At 50.9% G+C, this 18636-nt stretch overlaps 1 protein-coding gene across 20 annotated transcripts in view; it reads right to left on the reverse strand.

Moving 5' to 3' along the window:
- Nucleotides 1-18636, reverse strand: part of PCBP3 (poly(rC) binding protein 3) — a 51768-nt gene that overhangs the window by 17126 nt on the left and 16006 nt on the right. For 9 of the 20 annotated variants that reach the window (XM_066322331.1, XM_066322327.1, XM_066322330.1 and 6 more), the window contains 8 exons: nucleotides 10163-10306; nucleotides 9859-9882; nucleotides 9124-9156; nucleotides 8484-8600; nucleotides 7857-7988; nucleotides 7458-7586; nucleotides 5020-5163; nucleotides 2565-2606 (listed from right to left, as the gene is read on the reverse strand). In XM_066322331.1, the coding sequence (XP_066178428.1) occupies nucleotides 2565-2606; nucleotides 5020-5163; nucleotides 7458-7586; nucleotides 7857-7988; nucleotides 8484-8600; nucleotides 9124-9156; nucleotides 9859-9882; nucleotides 10163-10231 (690 nt within the window). In that variant the 5' untranslated portion in view covers nucleotides 10232-10306. The remainder of the gene's footprint in view (nucleotides 1-2564; nucleotides 2607-5019; nucleotides 5164-7457; nucleotides 7587-7856; nucleotides 7989-8483; nucleotides 8601-9123; nucleotides 9157-9858; nucleotides 9883-10162; nucleotides 10307-18636) is intronic. The other 11 variants (XM_066322333.1, XM_066322332.1, XM_066322339.1 and 8 more) reach the window with 3 other exon arrangements.

Here is an 18636-nt window from a genome sequence, read left to right on the forward strand (position 1 = left end):
ACGCCCTGGGACAGGGGTCCTGCTTTGCCAAGCGGGGCAGACCAAAATCCTTTCTGATACTGACCTAGTAGACCTTCCAGACATAGTTTGAATAGCGGTATTTATGCAGCCCCTGCAATTAGAGCAATAAACAAGCCTAGGAGAGAGAAGATGGCTGCAGCCAGGTGTCAAAGTAAAAGCTGCTATGTCCATCTCTTCCAGCTCATCCTCCAGGGTCGAGGGAGGGCATTGTCCCCCCTCTGCTCTGGTGAGACTGTACCTGAGGTATGGCACCCAGCTCTGGGGTCTCCAGCACAGGAAGGACATGGATCTGTTGGAGCGAGTCCAGAGGAGGTCACGGAGATGCTCTAATGGGCCAAAGGGGCTCCAAAAGAGCTGGAGAGGGACTTTGGACAAGGGCCTGGAGTGACAGGACTGGGGAGAATGGCTTCACACTGAAAGAGGGCACAGTTAGATAGGATTCTGGGGAGAAATTCTTCCCTGTGAGGGTGGGGACGCCCTGGCACAGGGCACCCAGAGAAGCTGTGGCTGCCCCTGGATCCCTGGAAGTGTCCAAGGCAGGTTGGACCCTGGGGCTTGAAGCAGCCTGGGATAGTGGAAGGTGTCCCTGCCCATGGCAGGGGTTTGGAGTGAAATAAGTAAGTTTTAAGGGCCCTTCCAACCCCAACCCATTCTGTGACTCTATGATGTTGCAGCTTTTGGGAAGGCAGGCAGCTACACATCACATCCCAAACAGCCAAAAACACGCATGCAATGCTGAAGGCCCTCATGAGCTAAAGCTTCCTCTATCCTGGGGCATTTCTCCAGAGGGCAAAATCAAGGGAGGAGCACATTCAAATGCCCAATGCATTCAAAATTCTGCTGACTTTGCAAAAGGCATCCACTAAGCACAGACACTGAAAGGTGTCTAAAATGCCCTAAAAGCACATTCTAGACTGGATTCTGCACAGAACATTGTTTAAAATGACCAATCATTGAAAGAACACCCTGAGAGTAAGGATGAGAGTAAGTAAGTAGCCCCTGTATCAACAGCTTTATTCAGGAAATTTGTTGGGAGTGGGGCAGAGTGCAGCCAGCAAATGCATTTGAATCCTGACAATCAGAGGAATACAGAAACAAGGAAAACACTAAGCTCTTGGCACCAAAAAAACACTGGGATAAGGACTGCACTGATCTACCTTGAATACATAGGTTATTATGTTATATTCTGCTTATGGAGCAGAAGCAAAGAGTACTTAATTATGAACATTTCTTAACCATCACAGCAGGCTGTTCAGAGTACACGTATACTGGTGTCACATGGAAAGCCAAAGCCTGGATTCCTCTAATTCCAGTGAAGCCACTTCTCCCAGAATGAAAATCCAGCCTGCAGCTCCCAAATGTTCCCATATGGGGAAGGCATTCGTGGTATCAATCAGCCTTGCCACCTTCTCAATTATGGAAAAAGTAGTTCCATGGTTTAGTACCCAATGCATTCACTGGAAAGGGTCACGCTGCGCTGCATCAACTCCTTCCCATGGGTGGGGTGGCTGGAGAAAGTTTTCCATCCACTGCCACATCCTCAGCCCCATTGCAGACCCCTGCCTCGTAGCAGGAGGGACCCTCTATAATGGGACTCGATGGGTATTTTATCCCCTTGAAAACACATTTAGCAAGTCCCTGCTTTTTCCAAGAGCCGTGGCCACCTCACAAGCTGAGCTTCACTACTTTCCTCCAAGAAATCCTTCAAACAGACTGATTTTCTATTTTCCTTTGTAATTTCAGGTAATTTCTAGATGTTGATCCCTACATGTGCCTCCACAAAAGTACTCCCTGACCCCCCACAGGCATGGGAGCCCAGGGGAGCCCAGCATTAGCAAACCTTAGCCAGAGCAGCTCAGAGCAGTTCCTGTCTCTGCACCAAGGAGCCTGAGGAGAAGTGGGGGCTGTCTCCACACTGCCCTGCCATGGGTGACAGCCACCCACAGCAGTGAGACAGCCACCAAACCCAGGATGACCACGTCGGTCTGGGAGCCCTCAACAAGGTGAGATTGAGAAGCACACACCTTCCCCATCCCTCTAGGAGATACGCTGGGGGGTGTTTGTCCAATTTCCACATCACCCAAAGGAGCACCCCCTCAGAAAGGCACATCCCTGCCCAGGCTTCAAGCACAAAAGCTCCGGAGCTCTGGCTTCTTCCCACCCCACCAAAGCACTCAGCAGCTAAATATGCCCTTGGCTTACCAACATTTTAAAGACAAGGGGGAAAACAGAAGGGAAAATATTATTTTTTTTTTCTTGTTTTGACCACTTTGAGGCACAAAATGCATACAGCATGATTTATCTCAGAATGAAGGGATAGCACTGTATAATGCAAACAATTTAGCATCAGGCCAAGTCCTCAGAAGTAATAAAGTTTAGTGTTAACAGGTTAAAAGGCTACTCGAGGTTTTACAGATACTACACACAGCCAATTACTTTGAAAATACACTATTAATATTATTGGCTAATATTAATATTATGTGAATTAACGGTAGCATGCAGGTGACAGAAAAGGGTATAAGAAAAATTAGAGTAAAACTCACATCTGGGTGTGGAATAGCGTATTGTCCCTGAATTGTATAGGCCTGTAAAGGAAAAACAAAGATGTTACCAAGGCTGGCAGGACATGGGGAGAGAACTCCATCCCTCTGCTGGGAAACCCTGTGCCACATTCAATTCCCTGGGGCACCAAACCCTTGGGGCAGGAGGGAGATGTACCACCTCCCAGCCAACCTAGAGCATGCTGAGCTACCTGACTTCAAGGGCTTTGGCTCAGTTTGGCTCTTTCGAAAGGGAAGAAACAGCTCTTTTATAGGTGCCAGCATTGCATGGAGTAGGAAGATCAGGCTGCAGCTGGTCTTTGCTGTACAAAAATAAGTATCAGGGGCAGGAGGGTTGGAAGTGGATGATCTTTAGTATCCCTTCCAACCCGGACCCTCCTGTGATTCTCTGATAACCAGAACTACCTGTGCAGCAGGTGCGCAGTGACATCACTGCCCAAGCGTGACCTCAAAAAGCAAGCCAGCTCCGTGAGCCTCTCTGTATTTCCAGGTGCACGAGTCCCAGTGGATTCTTTACATCCACCCAGTGCGCGCTAGTGCTCTGCTGGGGCACTGGAAAGGCATCGAGCTGAGGGCTGCCTGCACTGCGATGCCTTTCACCAGCTGTAATTGATGAGTCCATGCAAGTATCTGCCAGGCAAATGGGTTCGTGCATTTTTCCCCATCCTTTGTAGCAACACTTCTTCTTTTTGTTTATAAATAACCCCAAAATAAACACCAGCGTGGGTGAAGAGCCAGACACTAGAGAGCCCAATATTTAGGACTTAACCAGCTAGCAAAATGTATCTCACTGGTTGACACATTATTCAGATGACTCTGAAAGAAATGGCAAAAGAGATGGAGAACACTTTGAAAAGAGAGAGTAAAGATTGCCGAGAAAAATGAAAGGAAAAAACGTTGGAACCTCCTGCAAATTTGCCACACAGTTTGCAAAGAACAAAGTGCTCTGTGTGAAGAAAAGCCCCAGTCATGGAGAAGGAAAAGGGCATGTGGCTTTCCCGGTGCCCACCAGCATCCCAGCACACTGGGGGCGCAACAGAGGCTGAAGAGTTGCCTGTCCTGGTGGTTTCATTTAGCCATTGGTTTTTGATTAGAAAATTTGAGCCAAATAGGTAATTAAAGGTAGGAAGGTGTCTTGGACAGATGCAGCTCAACTCTGACATTGCCCATGGAGGGCTGGTCCCTTTGACAGCTGCCATTGGTCACTACATCCCTCAGCCTGCTGAGGCTCATCCCACCCCAAAGACCTGTCACCACTGTCACCAGCTGTCCTATGCCCACCCGCCCCGTGCCACCCCTCGGGCAGAGCCAAAGGGCTCCCAGCCTTGGGAAGAGCTCTCACTTCAGAGACAGTTGCCTCTTCCTGTGATGTTACTTCTGTCCAAGACACCAACCACTCACAGCAGGAGAATTTCCACCTCCATCTCACTCTCCCTTTTGAAAAGATCAGTTCACCAGGCAGTTGGACTCAAAGCTCTTTTCCAGGACAGCTGCTCAGATGGAGTGACACAGTCCTGATCCTGGCAATGACTAATTCAGCCTGAAATAGCCTGTGCTCTGGGCTTTGCTCCTGGTCTTAGTTTGTCCTTCTATTAAGGTTGGAGAGAAATTAAATAACTCATGTGGAGCTGCTCTGGGTGGTTAAAGCTGTGGTTTTGTGGTGCTGGCCCTACCTGGCTGCTGGAGCTCTTGGGAAGGTACATCCCCTGTGGGATAGGATGCACCACAGCATGGTGGCATCTACAGGCAGGCCTTTGGTCACCAAGTGAGGCGAGGAGATGAGGAGGAGAAAGCAAAGGTGCAGGTTCCCTCTTTAGAAACAGCCACATGCTCAGCTGCTCTTGTTTCTGCTGATTTCTGCCTTCAGAATAACCTTCAGCTCACCCGTATGATGGTTAACCCACAAAGGAAAACCTCTCCAAGGGTTGCTACTGGAAATAGCACATGGTGTCTGCAAGGCCACAGTGTCACTGGGGGTGACACTGTGCACGCTCTGCCACAGGGGGAAGCAGCACCCCAAACCAGCCGAGCACCAGGGAGAGGGCCACAGCTCTTCCATGGGGGCTGCTCTGAGCAGAAGAGCAGCTGCAACAAACCCGTCCTACCTTGGATCAATTACAGCTACACAAAGGTATTTTTAATTGGGCTGGAGGTGCCAGAGGGGAGGGACAGCCTCTTGTTCAACAACGCTTTTCTAATCGTCTCCTTCTCAATCACTGACAAATACTGAACTTGGTTCTAGTGAAGCAAATTCCAGCCTCTCCTTCGTGCGACACCTTGACACAGAGATGACACCCAGGCTGGCCCTTCCCTTCTCCTCATTGTCAAGCATCCATCACAGGAGCTAAGCCAAGAGCTTTCAGTCCAGTTGCCGTGGCACACAACAGATGGGATGACAACATGCAAGTCAGAAGGCAAGAAACCTGAGTGCACTAACGGGCAGCGGCTGGTGCTGCAGTAAAAGGCTGAGGTTGGCAGTGGAGGCTGCAAGCGGGTCGGCTCTTACCTGACCACCTGCAAAAATGACAGGGGTGGAGGCGGGCTTTGGGCGGTAGGGAATGGTGGCACCTTTTGGTGGGGACTAGGAAAAGGGATAAGGAGAGGGAGAGAGAACATTAGAACAGCTTTCCTGAAACGGCGGCAAAAAGAGCGTTAGAAAGCACCTAATGGAGCACGGCCCCCGGGGCCGCCACAGCAACACCCGCACCAGGCAACTCTGCGTTTCTGGACAGGAGCACACAGGGGACACGGGGGTTTCATGGGCAACGAGGACAACCTGGGGCACGGGACATCTCCTGCCAAGGCACAGGCCCCCAAGCAGCCTCCTGGACCTCCGCTGCCTCCCTCAGCTTCACTCTGCTCTGCGCAAAGCACATCACCTGCTCTAAGCTCCAGGAACTCTCCTCAGAACGCCCTGAGGAGAGCCTCAATCAGCAAGAGGGGAGGTACAGCCCATACGAGTGACCTGGCACCATGCTCAAGCTCTCTGGCTGCCCTCGTCTTCTTCACTGCTGGAACAGGATCACCTTCAGGCCTTGGTGTGGTCCATCACCATCCAAGCTGGGACGTGGCCGCTGTGAGGCACCTGTGGTCAGCTGAGAGGTGTCCCTGCACATGACAAGGGGCTGGAATTAGGTGGCCTTGAAGGTCTCTTCCGACCCACACCATTACGTGATGGAATGATTCCGCGGTCTTGCTGCTCTGTGGCTGGTCCCTGGGTAGGTGTGAGCAGAGCTGCAGTGACTGAGCCACTGGTGTGATGCACAGGAGCTGCTCACCCACGTTCTCCCTCCTGGTTTTCTCCTGAACAACTTACAGGCCACAGGAAACATGGAGGTTCCTAGGGATCGGGAGAGATTTCAGCTCTCCTCCTGCTTCTACCCAAAATTAAACAACTCAGTGACTGCTATATAAGGACAGGCAATAGAAATTACACTATCTCACGGAAAGTTCTCTTTTCCCCTGTACATTCTTTGGATGACTACTTACATCTAGGCAAGAGGCATTATCTAAATCCTCCTGCTAAGCACCTGTCTGTGGGAAAGCTGATCAAAGCATATCTTCAGCATCCCAAACCTACTTGTTCTTTCATTGCATTACAAATCTTGGAGGGGACAAGCCAGGATTATCTGTTTAAGACTGAGAAGTGATATGGAACATCTCTGTGAGCCATTAAAGTCAGGGCACTTTCCAGATGTCAGACTGCAAGACCTGTGGGTTTTTCTCTTTTCCATGGCTGAGCTGTACAGAGGAGCAGCACATCTTGTTTTGTGAGAAAGACTTTTTAACACACCTGGCAAGCATCACCTCAGGCTTATCTCTGCTGCAGTCTGTGACCTGGAGTCACTGGGTGCCTAAAACCCCTCTGGAAGCAGTGCAGTTGCCTGAGTATCACAGCCAGGAGGGCTGGGTAATGTTGCTCCTGGCTATCCCTCTTGAGATGTGCCGCTGCCAAGCTGAAGTTGGTTCCATTTGGCTTTGCTTCACCTTCGCCAAGCCTTGCCATCCCCATCGGAAGCTTTTCCAGTGGGAAATGCGCTCCTTCCTGCTGTGAAAGGGCTGTGCAGCTAGGCAGAGGGGCCTTACATTGGGCCCTGCATTGTCTGTCTCTGGGATGCACCAGGAGTGGACTGTGTCACCGTCCTGTGTCCCAGGGGCTTTCCTCCTGGAGCTTCTCCCACCTGAGGTGGCAGGTGTGGATGTGGGGTGTGTGGCTGAGGTCATCTCCAGCAGCTGGAGCATCAGTCGCACACAGCATACAGTAGCATCTCTCCATGGCAGAGATCTTCCAGCTCTGCTTGTCAGCACTTACCCCAGAAAATTGCACCTTGGACATATATCCACGTGCCCTACATCTCTGCTCTCCACCGGCCTTCCTCACTACCATTCCCACTGTGCCACACTGGAACACAGCCTTGTGCTTTCAGTTGCAGCTCCCCCAGCGCAGGGGATCCTCTGGCCTCCCCCTCATTCTGGTTGTGGTCCTTGTGGGGCAGAGACCAGGTGCTTGGAGCAGTGGCTGCAGCCCCCAGCTCCTTCCCATGGCAGCCCGGGTGCTGCTGGGACACCAGGTCAGGCTGTCCCAGATTGCTGGCACCCCTCTCTGCCCTGAAGCCACCCTCTGCTCTGACACAAACCACCTCCTTTGGGGCACCCAACCAGACAGGCTTCCAGTGTGGGACTCTAGAAACTATGGAGAATGGTGGGGAAAAGACACAGGGTGTGTTTCCAGTGGAAGTACCAGGAAATGAGAGTGGTCCGACAACACTTGGAGAAGGGGACAAGAGACATATGCTCCACAGCTCCCAGTGCTCTGGTGGGGCCAGCTGGGATTTTTTTCTGTATGTACTTTACCCCCTTTGTTACAGACTGTACCTCCAGCATGACCACACAGATCTGTTTGACACACTGGATAATTGCATCGGGTGTTCCCGAGATTGTCACTGCCCGCTCCGTGGAGTTGGGCAGCATGTCCCCCGCCACTTGGACCTGAGCACCTGTGGACTGGAGACAGAAAGAGAGAGGAAGGAGAAATCCCACAGCTGAACGCTTTCACCCAGAGCCAGCTCCAGCTCCGACAGCACACGCCTCCTGAGGGCCCAGCCCATGGCATCCTGTGGGATGCTGCTCCCACATCAGCCAGACCACCCCAGGAAGCAATGTGATGCACGATGCAGCACAGGGATCCTCTTTTCCAAGACAGCACCCCCTTGGCCACGGATCAGCTCCAGGGAGCTGCGCTGAGGTGCAATAATGAAATGGAAACTGCCTTACCTCTCGGATTTCCTTGATCTTGGAGCCCCCCTTGCCGATGAGAGAGCCGCACTGACTTGCTGGCACCACCAGCCGCAGTGTCACTGGAGGTTTGCTGGTGGCGGTGCTGTTGCTCATGGAGTTGGTTATGTCCTTGGGAAGGAAAAGCACAGCACAACCCTTGGTACCTGACCAGGGCCACACTCAGGTGCCACATACACACATGTTGTGGTCAGGTGACTAAAGTGTTCCCTCTTGAACACTTCCAGGGATGGTGACCACCACTACCCTGGGCAGCCTGTTCCAAGGCCTGACTAACCTTCCGGTGAGGAAATTTTCCCTAATATCCAACCTGAACCTCAGGTCACTTCCTCTGGCCCTGTCCCTTGTTACCTGGGAGAAGAAACCAACCCTTAAATGGCTACACTCTCCTTCCAAGCAGTTGTAGAGAGGGAGAAGGCCCCCTCTGAGCCTCCTTTTCTCCAGGCTAAGTCCTCACGCTCCCTCAGCCACTCCCGATCAGACTTGTGCTCCAGACCCACCCTAGTTTGAGATGTGTGAAAGGTTCTGTGCTGAGGCCACATCCCAGTTAGGCAAATCCAACCAACCAGTGCTGTCCCCAGGCATGGGCTGGCTCACATTTCTCACCTCCTCAAATTTGTAGGCAATCATGGCAAAAGCCTTGAAGATGGCATCGGTGGGGCCAGTGATGGTCACAATCCGCTCAGGGCAGTTCCCCTCCGAGATGTTGATCCTTGCCCCGCTCTGGAAAGAGAAGAGGAGTCCTGGAATAGCTACAGCCAAGCAATCAGATCGGGTCCTCTCTTCAGCCTGATACTTGTGCCGGCCTCACAGCATTCCATCTAACCTTCCAAACTCCCACCCTTCCTCTGCAGTGATTTCAGATCCCGGCCCTAAGAAATGCTTTCCAATGTTTTACTGCAAAGGAAACCCACGGGACTGAGGCAAGACCAGCTCATGGGGTTACTGCCTGTGAAGATTTTTGCTCACTGCCCTGACAACTCCCTGAGAGCTGCAGGCACAAAGGCCCTGGACAAAGCATCTTACAAGTGACTTAATTTCAACGTTTCATTAAATACTTGATTCTGGAAAATGTAATAGAAGTTTGAATGTGAAGGGAGAAAACTGGTCCAAAGAGCTCTGGGGACAGCTGCCTTGCTTGTCCTGACCCTGGGAATTACTACACATATCACACAGAGCAATGTGCAGCTCTGGCCACTCTGTACTCCCTTTCTCCTACAAACTGTCCACAGAGCAGGTTGCTCACCTCCTCACGCATCTTCTTCACAGTCTCTCCTTTCTGAAACAAGAGAGAAAGCCGAGCCATTACTAAAAATTCAAGACTTCCACCTTTAAAACAATCCTAGCCAAAATGCATCTCCCTAATACAAGGCAATGTGTAGCCAAAAACATGTGCTTCCTGGCTCTGCATCCCCATGTGATTGTCAGCTGAAAAGATGAGGATGTAAATCATCAAATATATATATACAAATTCACAACTGTGAGTCTTCCCAGAGTTGGACATGCTGATGGAAAAAGAGGGCACAAGCCTACAGGGACAACATGTTCATGCTGCAAATCTTCGCCACCATAAACCTTTCTTTTAAAACCACCCAAAAAACCTCCTAATTCCTGTATAGCCAGGACTTTCCAAACCACTGTGGAAACACCAGAGCAACTCAGGAAGCTTTTTTCCACAATTGTGTGACATTTTTAGTATCTCTTAATGAAGTTATTTGATGAAAACACCAGAGCAACATGACCGTAAATTCCCAGCCATCAGCCAGTGAAGCAGCTGGGAACAGTCTGGTGGTTTACAGGGTTTTTACGGGAACGGTCTTTGACCCCTCTGTGGGTCTCTCCTAATTTCTGGCTCACAATTGCAGCAACTAGCTCAGGCACCCCACACTTTTCAGGACATCACAGGGAAGAGGTGACTACAGCATCTACCATACCACAGGTGCAGGAACAGCAACAAAGGTACATTAAAAGGCATCCTTACCTTCCCAATGATGCTTCCAACTTCCTACACAGAGAAAGAGTCAAAACCAGAGGAAGTGACATTAGAAAACGTGATGAGAATCCAGCCCAATCTCATAATGAAGTGAAGACCTGGTGGAGGCTGTCCCCAGCAGAGGGACAGGGTTGAGGGGCAGGAATGAGAGGAAGCAGGAGCACCATGCCACCCTCTCCACTGGCAGGACAGCTATTCCCGGGGCTGGGACAGCTGGACAGAGCTGTGTGTGTGGGGCTGGGCAGGTTGGAGAGGCAGCTGTGAGGACCACCCAGCTGTGAGAGCCCCTTACCTTGCCGTGCATCAGCAGCCGGATGGTGAGGGTGACGTTGAGGCCACCTTCAGAGACCTTGGACTCCATTTCCTATCAGGGGACGGGAGACGTACGTCAGCTGGGAGAGCAGCCCTGGCACAGGCAGCACCTTGGCTGGATCACCTGGGGACACGGGGAGAAGGTCTACTCTGAGAACAGGTTCCTCGGGGTGGAACAGACCCCACAGGGCAGCCAAAAAACAACTCTGGACCAGGGCATCAGATGAACAGCCTGGCCAAGGGCCAGTGGCTGCAGTGGGGCTTTAAAAGACCACAGCACCTATCTAGCAAACCAAAGTTCACCAGCATAAAGAGAACCACTTTTTCAGTGGCAGGTGGCACTTTTTCAGTGACCAAGAATTGTCTATCTGACCCCAGGAGCACTGAATGGGAAGGACAGAACTGGCATCCTGGTTGCCACACATCCTGATCTGAGGGCTCCCCAGCTGGGCAGCCTGTGGACCATGCCACCTCCAGCCATTCATGTCACACATATCTAACAAAACCATGCTGTTCGCCTTTTCCATTCTCTCTCTTTCTATCCCTGCCTCTCAAGGGGCCAGTGATGTTTTGAAGGCATGGGGTAAAGAAATAAAAACCCCATCATGGCAACAAACCCTTCAGTTTTCCTTCCTGATGCCTCTTTAGGAGCATCTCTGCATGAGAACACAGCATATGAAATGTCCCTGCAGCCTACTGCATGGGGAGATCAGTCCTATCCTAGAGGGAGGTGCCAGCATCCTTTCTACGTGCAATGCTGAGAGATACAGAGCAATTCTCCCCCATCTTATTTAATCCCTCAGTATGTATCAGATGGGAGATTTTTCATCCTGCTCACAAGCATCTGTCCCTTTGCTCAGATGGGGACTTAAGCGAGCAAAAAAAGCAGGAGATAAACAAGTACTCAAGTAGTGCTTTAATGCAAGTCGGGATGAATAAACAGCAGCAATGCTCAGACCATAGCTGGGAGATGGGTTTGATGCAAAACCGCTTCCCAGAGGTTATTATGAAACCCAAAATGGATAAACCCACGTGGTTTGCAGGGAGATAGAATTCCATAAAGCTAAAGGACACTGGCTCACTGGGAATGAGGCTGCTTATGACCTAGGTGCAAACACAGGGCTTGAGGCTGCTGCATGTTACAAATGAAAAAAAAAAAGGATGAAATCGTCACAAGGAGGATGAGAAACGAAATGTGCTGAACACCAAAACAGGTTCACTGGCACAGGTTGCCCAGAGAGACTGTGGACTCCCCATGCCTGACAGTGTCCAAGGCCAGGCTGGACTGGACTTGGAGCAACTTGGGATAGTGGAAGGTGTCTCTGCCCATGGCAGGCGGTGAAATAAGATGAACTTTAGGGTCCCTTCCAATCCAAACCATGCTGCTATTCTCTGGTTCTGTGTAAAGCCAAAAGGTGCTTTTAATGGTGGGGCAAAGGAGAATACTTCCAAGGAAAAAGGTGATAACACTGGTGACTAAAGCAATGGGAATGGGTTGGGAGACTGTAACAGAACAAGGTAAGATAAGGAATTTTCAAGACTGAGCCCACTGTAAGGTGAACAATGAAAGAAAAGAGTAACTGGCTGTGTTGGTCAACACCATGCTGACCTGTGTGTGGGAAAGAGTCAGTAAGCTGATAGGTGGAGGTCTGCATTTCCAGTGCTCACAATGTGCCATGAGACAGACTCCTGCACTGGAGGCATCACAGAATCATGGAATGGTTTGGGTTGGAAGGGAACTTAAGATATACCATTTTAGCCCCCTGCCATGGGCAGGGACACCTTCCACTGTCCCAGGTGGCTCCAAGCCCCAGTGTCCAACCTGGCCTTGGACATTGCCAGGGATCCAGGGGCAGCCACAGCTTCTCTGGGGACCCTGTGCCAGGGCCTGCCCACCCTCACAGGTAAGAATTTCTTCCTAAAATCTCACCTAATCCTCCCCTCTTTCAGTCTAAACCCGTTCCTCCTGGATCTGTGGCAGGGAGGGCGTTTGCCATCCCCAGCTCCACATCCCTCACAGGAGGAGCCCTGCATCAGGCTGTTATGTAAATGCTTCCAATTGATTGAAAAAGTGGGTCATGTGTTAGCCAAATGCTCCTGGCTTTAAGATTTATCAGCATTATTAAATTAAACACGCTTCATGCTCCAGTGAGCAGGAAAGCTACATTGGCCTTTTCTTAATCATACTAGTGAAAGGTAAGTGTTTTATAGGGGGCTCATGAGCTCAGTGGAAGGCATGGCAACAATAGAGACAAAGCACACATTACTGTGGGCACAGGCCTCCCCCAACAGCCCTCATTATTCATGGACAAAGGGCTGGGAAAAAATTTCCCCCAAAATGCCACTTTGAGCATTTCAGAGCATTCCCTGCCTGGAGAGAGAAACATCTCGGCCCCTTCTTCTTCACCATCACGTTGTGCCTTGTTCACCACAGCTTTGAAAAGGCTCCTTTGTCCACCCACTCGAGCCCTGAGGACACCATTACATCCAGCCCAATGGACAGAGTGGATACAGAGCCCAGCTCCAGCCCAGTGCGAAGCAGGTGCAGCCCCACAGAGGTCAAAGACATGGAATTAGGAGACAGAAGTGGTCAAGCTTGGCCCCAAAAGGGAAGCTGCACAGAGCCAGGCTCTGCCAAGCATCACACCTGGGCAACCACAAGTGGAGGACTGGAGCATCCTCCTTCCATGCATGGGGAGCAGCCAAAAGTTTTTGCACCACGGCAAGGGGAGATCTGCCCCAAAGCTGCCCAATGCCCTTCCAAAGGATGATCCCATTCCACAACAAACAGTTCTGTTGATTGCAGCTGCCTTTGCAAGAGTGCCTGGAGGAGTCATCATCAGTTCTCAGAGCAATTTGGTTCTTCTTCGGTTCAAACATCTTAAATTCTGGGAAATTCCCCATACCTATCAGTAATCCCCCATGTTTGAAAAAGCAACTCAGGAATCAGTAATCAAGGAATAGAAAGGAAAACAAAAGCCCAGAACAACAGGAAGACTCCTCTTCCTCACATGCAAACATATGCACTCCAAGTTTTCTCTTTTCCTGTTTTTTAGAGGTTGGAGCAATTGCCTTAGCTGGTGCTCTTGTGTTTATGCTTTCTGATACCTCACAAATACCAACACATCCCTAAAATTCAAGTAATTCCCTTTCAATTAGTGGAAATCTGAACACTGTGTATTGAATCAGTTTAATAACACGATCATCTCCTATACAGGAGAAGGTGCATGAAGCGGAACAGGAGGAGAAAAATGGAGCTCTGGGCTGGATGCTGGTCTCCAGACTAGCTTCCAGACAGGAGCTGGAAAAGCAGATGCTGGGATCCAGTGAATCATGCCTCTGATATCCTATCAGGGATGCTAACCCTGATGCCAGGGGGCTCAGCTGAGCTTGAGCAGACCCCAAATCCCTGCAGGGGCTGGGCAACGTTGCTGCCTCTGTGCTTGCTGAAGCCAGCCCTTGCCCTCCTCCTCCTCCTGCCATGCATTCTGAGGGCTCGCTGGGTTCATGAGCCCCATGTGAGCAAGCCTTTGCTCCCTGGAGTTATTTTGGTGGGGGGTACAGCAATGTTTTGTTCAAGCTGTCCAAAAACAGAGGACAATTCCACGCAAAGATGCCCCAGTGCCATAATTCACCCCCTCCCTGAAAGGTTTGGGTTCACAGGCACCACCAAGCAAATGCAAAGGATAAAGTCTCCATCACCCCCCCTTCCATCTCCAGAAAATCCCACTTTCTTGCAGGCGTGTCACAGAACCACAGAATGATTTGGGTTGGAAGGGACCTTAATGCTCATCTTGTTTCACCCCCTGCCATGGGCAGAGGCACCTTCCACCCCTCCAGGTTGCTCCAAGCCCTGTCCAACCTGGCCTTGGACACTTCCAGGGGCAGCCACAGCTTCTCCTGGTCAGTGCAGGCTGATAAAATCCATCACCTTCAGAGCCCTGCTGACCAAGAGCCCTTGATGACCTGTGCAGGTAAAGGGCAGGGTGGGCAGGGCCCTGATCTGGGCAGTCCCTGCTGTGGCACCCTCCTGAAGGACCATCCCCAAAACCTCACCCTGGAAGATCTCAGTTGCTCAGTGGTAATGCCACCCTGGAAAACATCCACCACACTTCCCAGGCTCTCTGGTGTTCCAGGAGCACCACCAGCACGGGTGTTAAAGGCAGCCACAAACCCTTGGCATCCTACAGCACACTGCAACATCCCACAGCCAGGATATTCAACAGGGGCGGCAGAATTTAGTGTTGGGAATTAACATCTGGGACAGAAGGTCCACCACCCATGACAGCATTTTCCCTTGTGAGGGAGGAAACGCTTAAACGTTTCCTTTTCTCTGACCTCTCCATATCACCTTCACAAAACTCAGAGCAGGGTTTTCTGACCCTTAAAAAATGATGGACGTGTTAAAAGCACAGAAAAGCTGGTGGCTAGGAAAGAGGATGCTTTTCTGACATTTTAGGCTTTCTAGCCCCTTTTCTCAAGGAGGACTGCCTATCCACCTGTGTAAGCAGGAGCTTTCTCCCCACTCATCTCCTGCTGACTTGATCCTGCCATTAAGACCTAATCCGGCGATTTCCAGCATAGTGTTTATAGTGTTTTACTGGCTGGGAAGCTCGGCAATGCAGCCAGCTCGGGATTATGATGACAGCACAGTCTGCCCAGGTCAAGATGGGGGTGGAAGGAGGAAAAAACAGGCAGAAACCCAAAGCCAAGCACTCTGTTAGACCACATGGAAATGCATCAGCCACCAGCGAGCTTCGGCTGTTGGGAGGTGAAGCTGTGGGAGGGCAGTAGTCTACATGAGTGACACCAAATGCCAGTTGGGAACAAAGCTGCAATTCCAGCTGCTGCCATTTTCCACAGCTGTAGTAATTTTGGCTGACCTTTCCTCCTCTCTACTCTCCAACTTCAGTGGAAATATTTTAGGCATCTCTTAAAAAAAAAAAAAAAAAATGCCCTGTGCCCTCCTAATTCATCAGGCAGCAGGATGTTCCTGCCTCTCCCCTGGCTGTGATCATTCCAAGCAGCACAGGAGACAAATGTCCTGCTCTGGCCCTCACAGCGGGCATCTCTGGAGGCTTCTTTCTCAGTCACCTGTTCCCATTTTCCTGCTCCCCTCCAGCTGAGATCACAGCCTCACAGAATCATTTAGGTTGGAAAAGACCTCTGTGATCACCAAGTCCAACTGTTTCCCCAGCACTGTCAAAGTCAACCACTGAACCCTGTCCCCAAGTGCCACATCTACGTGCCTCATTAACAGTTTCAGGGATGGGGACTCCACCACTGCTCCAGACAGCCTCTGCCAGTGCCTGACCACCCTTTCCATGAAGAAATTTTTTTCCTAATATCCAATCTACACCTCCTGTGGCGCATCCTGAAGCCATTTCCTCTTGTTGTGAACATCTGCGCTGATATGATGACGCAGAACTCCAGCACACTGCAGTCACACTGCAGCGGGCTCAGCCACGTCCCAGCCAAACACCTGCCCTCTCCTCCAGGAAATTCCCAGCTGATTTCCTGGTTTTCTCCTTTATCTGGTGAGCTCCACTTATGGACTCAGGCATTAGTCTCCACCAAAGCAAGCTCAGTCCAGGGAGAACGACTTGCTTTGCTGTGCTGGCAGTGCCATTATTGCAATCTTGTGTGCAGATCAGCAGATGAAACCGCAACTTTTCTCTGCCAACCTCCCTAGGATGATGGTCTGGAATATCATTTTGCCCCCTGCAACAGGACAGCAGGATGAGAGCATCTATCTCTGCGACCTGATACATTTGTGGGAGACAAAACCTTTAGGTTGGTGTTAATTCAGGTACCCGAGAGACGTATCTGCAGAGATCTACAGCATGCAGAATTCGCGTTCACTCACATGAGCTGCTGCAGTGTTGCAAGCAGAGGGCAGACACAGACGAGTTAGGGAAATGCAATAGCAGCAGGATATTAGATGTCCTTAGGAAAGCCAGAAAACCTTGCTTGGGCTGGTTTCAGGGCTTTTGATTGTGGGACCCTGAGCAAAACCAGTGGCCTGAACCTCTTTAACCACCACCTCAACAAGGTTATTAGAATTATTAAGAGTCATTAGAGGAATAATGTGTCCTCATTTAATTTCTTTAATTAAAGCTGATTTTGGAAGGTTGGGGTGAGCAGGAAGGGGATGGGAACATCATGCTACAATTCAGCCACTTCCAAACCACCCTGTTAATTACTTCTGGAACAACTTGCCAATGAAAACAGTGTTTTCAGTGAATGTCACACTGCGTAAGTGCATCAGAAACTTCCCCCGATGAGGTGATGAAAGCCAATGCTCTTTGCAGCTGGGTCCAACACTACTCAGTGACCAGAAGCACTGTCAGATGTCTTCGAGCCTTTAGCAAGACCCTGAATGCCAAGAAAATAACATTTCTTGGGATAAGGAACATCAATTCTTTTTCCTTTGGTCTGCCAGCAGATTAAAGGATAGATAAAAAGAATCCACTACAGTTTTTTTCTTGAAATACCGGCTGTTCCTCCACGCCCAAGCCATTATTTTGGAGAGGCCAAGAGCATCCATTGGAGCTGCTGATGGTCCAGGGAGGAGCAAGCATTGGCTGGGTCTTGGCTGATGTCAGGTGCCCCAGTGGGCTGAGGGAGGCAGAGCCAGCAGCACTGCATTGCCCCCCCAGCCTGGAGCCTGCCGCGGGGCTCGGCACTGCAGAGCGAGGCGGTTCTACTGCAGAAGCCGAGCCAGGGGACAGAATCCCAAACCTCCAACGTCACCACCTTGCACTGCAGAGACCAGGCAAGGAGCTGTTTCAGTGCCGCACTCCGCGTCCGCATCCCTGACTGTGCCAGTGGGACTGGGAATCACCACAGGCAGCGCTGCAGAGGGCGGCCACACCGAGCCTGCCAGAGAGTGGGGTGACTGCGACGTGTGCAGGGAGCTGGGGTAGGTGAAACCACTGGAAAATGGCTGGGAAACGCCCTAAAACCACCCCAGACATTGATCAGGGACACTCCTATTAAAATGCCAGGTGCCAACCCAGGTGGGAGAAGCTCTTGGCAAGCAGAGCAAGAAGCCAAAATGAGCTTGGCAATGTGAAGAAAATAAGATGGAATTTTGCAAGGCAAAGTACTGAACTTAATTGCATGCAATTAAGTGCATAGGAACAGAAGAACTGCTCCCCATCCACTTGAAAGTGGCTGGGAGTGACAAGCCGACTTGCAGGACCAGCAGAAGGAAACCGGGAATGGTGAAGTGGCTCTTCAAAGCAGATCCAGGCAGCAGAGAGCAACCCCAGACCCCTGGGGCCAGCAAACATGGCCCCACAGGGAAGGGCTGGAGGAACCAAAGGCTCTGCAGCACACGGGGACAGAGGCATGGGAAGGCCTTGAGTGAGGGGCTTAAGCTGCACTGAAGAAGATCCAGGGAAAGAGCTTCTGCACAGCAATGCCAAGCTGCCAGTTATCCTTCTTTAAATCTTCCAAATATTCACGTATTGGCAAATAAAGCTCACCTCTGTTCAACAGCCACGCTTACCACCTTGGCACTGAGCCAAATGCGGCCAATTCAAGGTTTTTTCCTTGCCAGCCAAAGGCCGAGGAATGGAAGCCAGGAGGTGCAACCTTGCAGCAAGAGATACCCCGGGGATGCTCAGCCAGGGTTGTGCATCAGCTCCAAAGGATCCATATCTTGCCCCAAAGGAGCCAGCGTAGTTGGAAACACGCCTCAAGGGATGAGATAGTCAAAGATCAGCCCCCTAAGTGCCAGATTTGAGATGCCATTTTTCAGGGGAATCCAAAGGACTCCCCAAAAAGGACACTCATGCTGGATGCTTGCAAAGAAGGAGAGGCCACTGGGAGCTGTGTGGACCTCCAGAGACAAGCAGCTTGTTTCTAGCACTGTTCTCTAGCATTCTGGAAATGAGAGGCACATCACTGCAAAAAGCTCCAGGCACATTCCCAACATCCTTGCAGCTGGGGGGACAGCTGAGAGAAGAATCCCTCCATGGACCTGGGAAAGCAGAAAGCACCCACCTTCCAGGGCATCCACCAAAACAAATGAGGATGCAACCAGGAGCATCCCTCCACAGTGCTCAGCAGCAGCCATCCCACAACCCCCCTCATTCCCCTCCTCTTCCAGAGCCTGCCAGCTGCACTGCCTTTAATCCCACAGGCAGCATCATCCCAATAATTTCCTCCATTTTCAATCTACTTCCCTCCATTTTCAATGCAGTGATCAGGGGGCAGCCCACAAATCCCTTCATCCTGAGTGCAAAGCAATCTACTGCTTCATCTGGTCCCATCTCCATTTCTCTAATCCCTGGAAACAGGGACGAGGTTTGGAGCACACGAGCTGCCCTGGAGGGGCCTGTCCAGGCACTGCTGGACAGAAATATGAGAGGCTGGGGCTATTCTCATGAATGCCAGCCAACTTCTCAAAGCACCTGGGCCAGATCATGGCCCTTCCTGATCCAGACA

This window comes from Sylvia atricapilla, chromosome 7 (assembly GCF_009819655.1).
Source record: "Sylvia atricapilla isolate bSylAtr1 chromosome 7, bSylAtr1.pri, whole genome shotgun sequence".
Classification (NCBI taxonomy): domain Eukaryota; kingdom Metazoa; phylum Chordata; class Aves; order Passeriformes; family Sylviidae; genus Sylvia; species Sylvia atricapilla.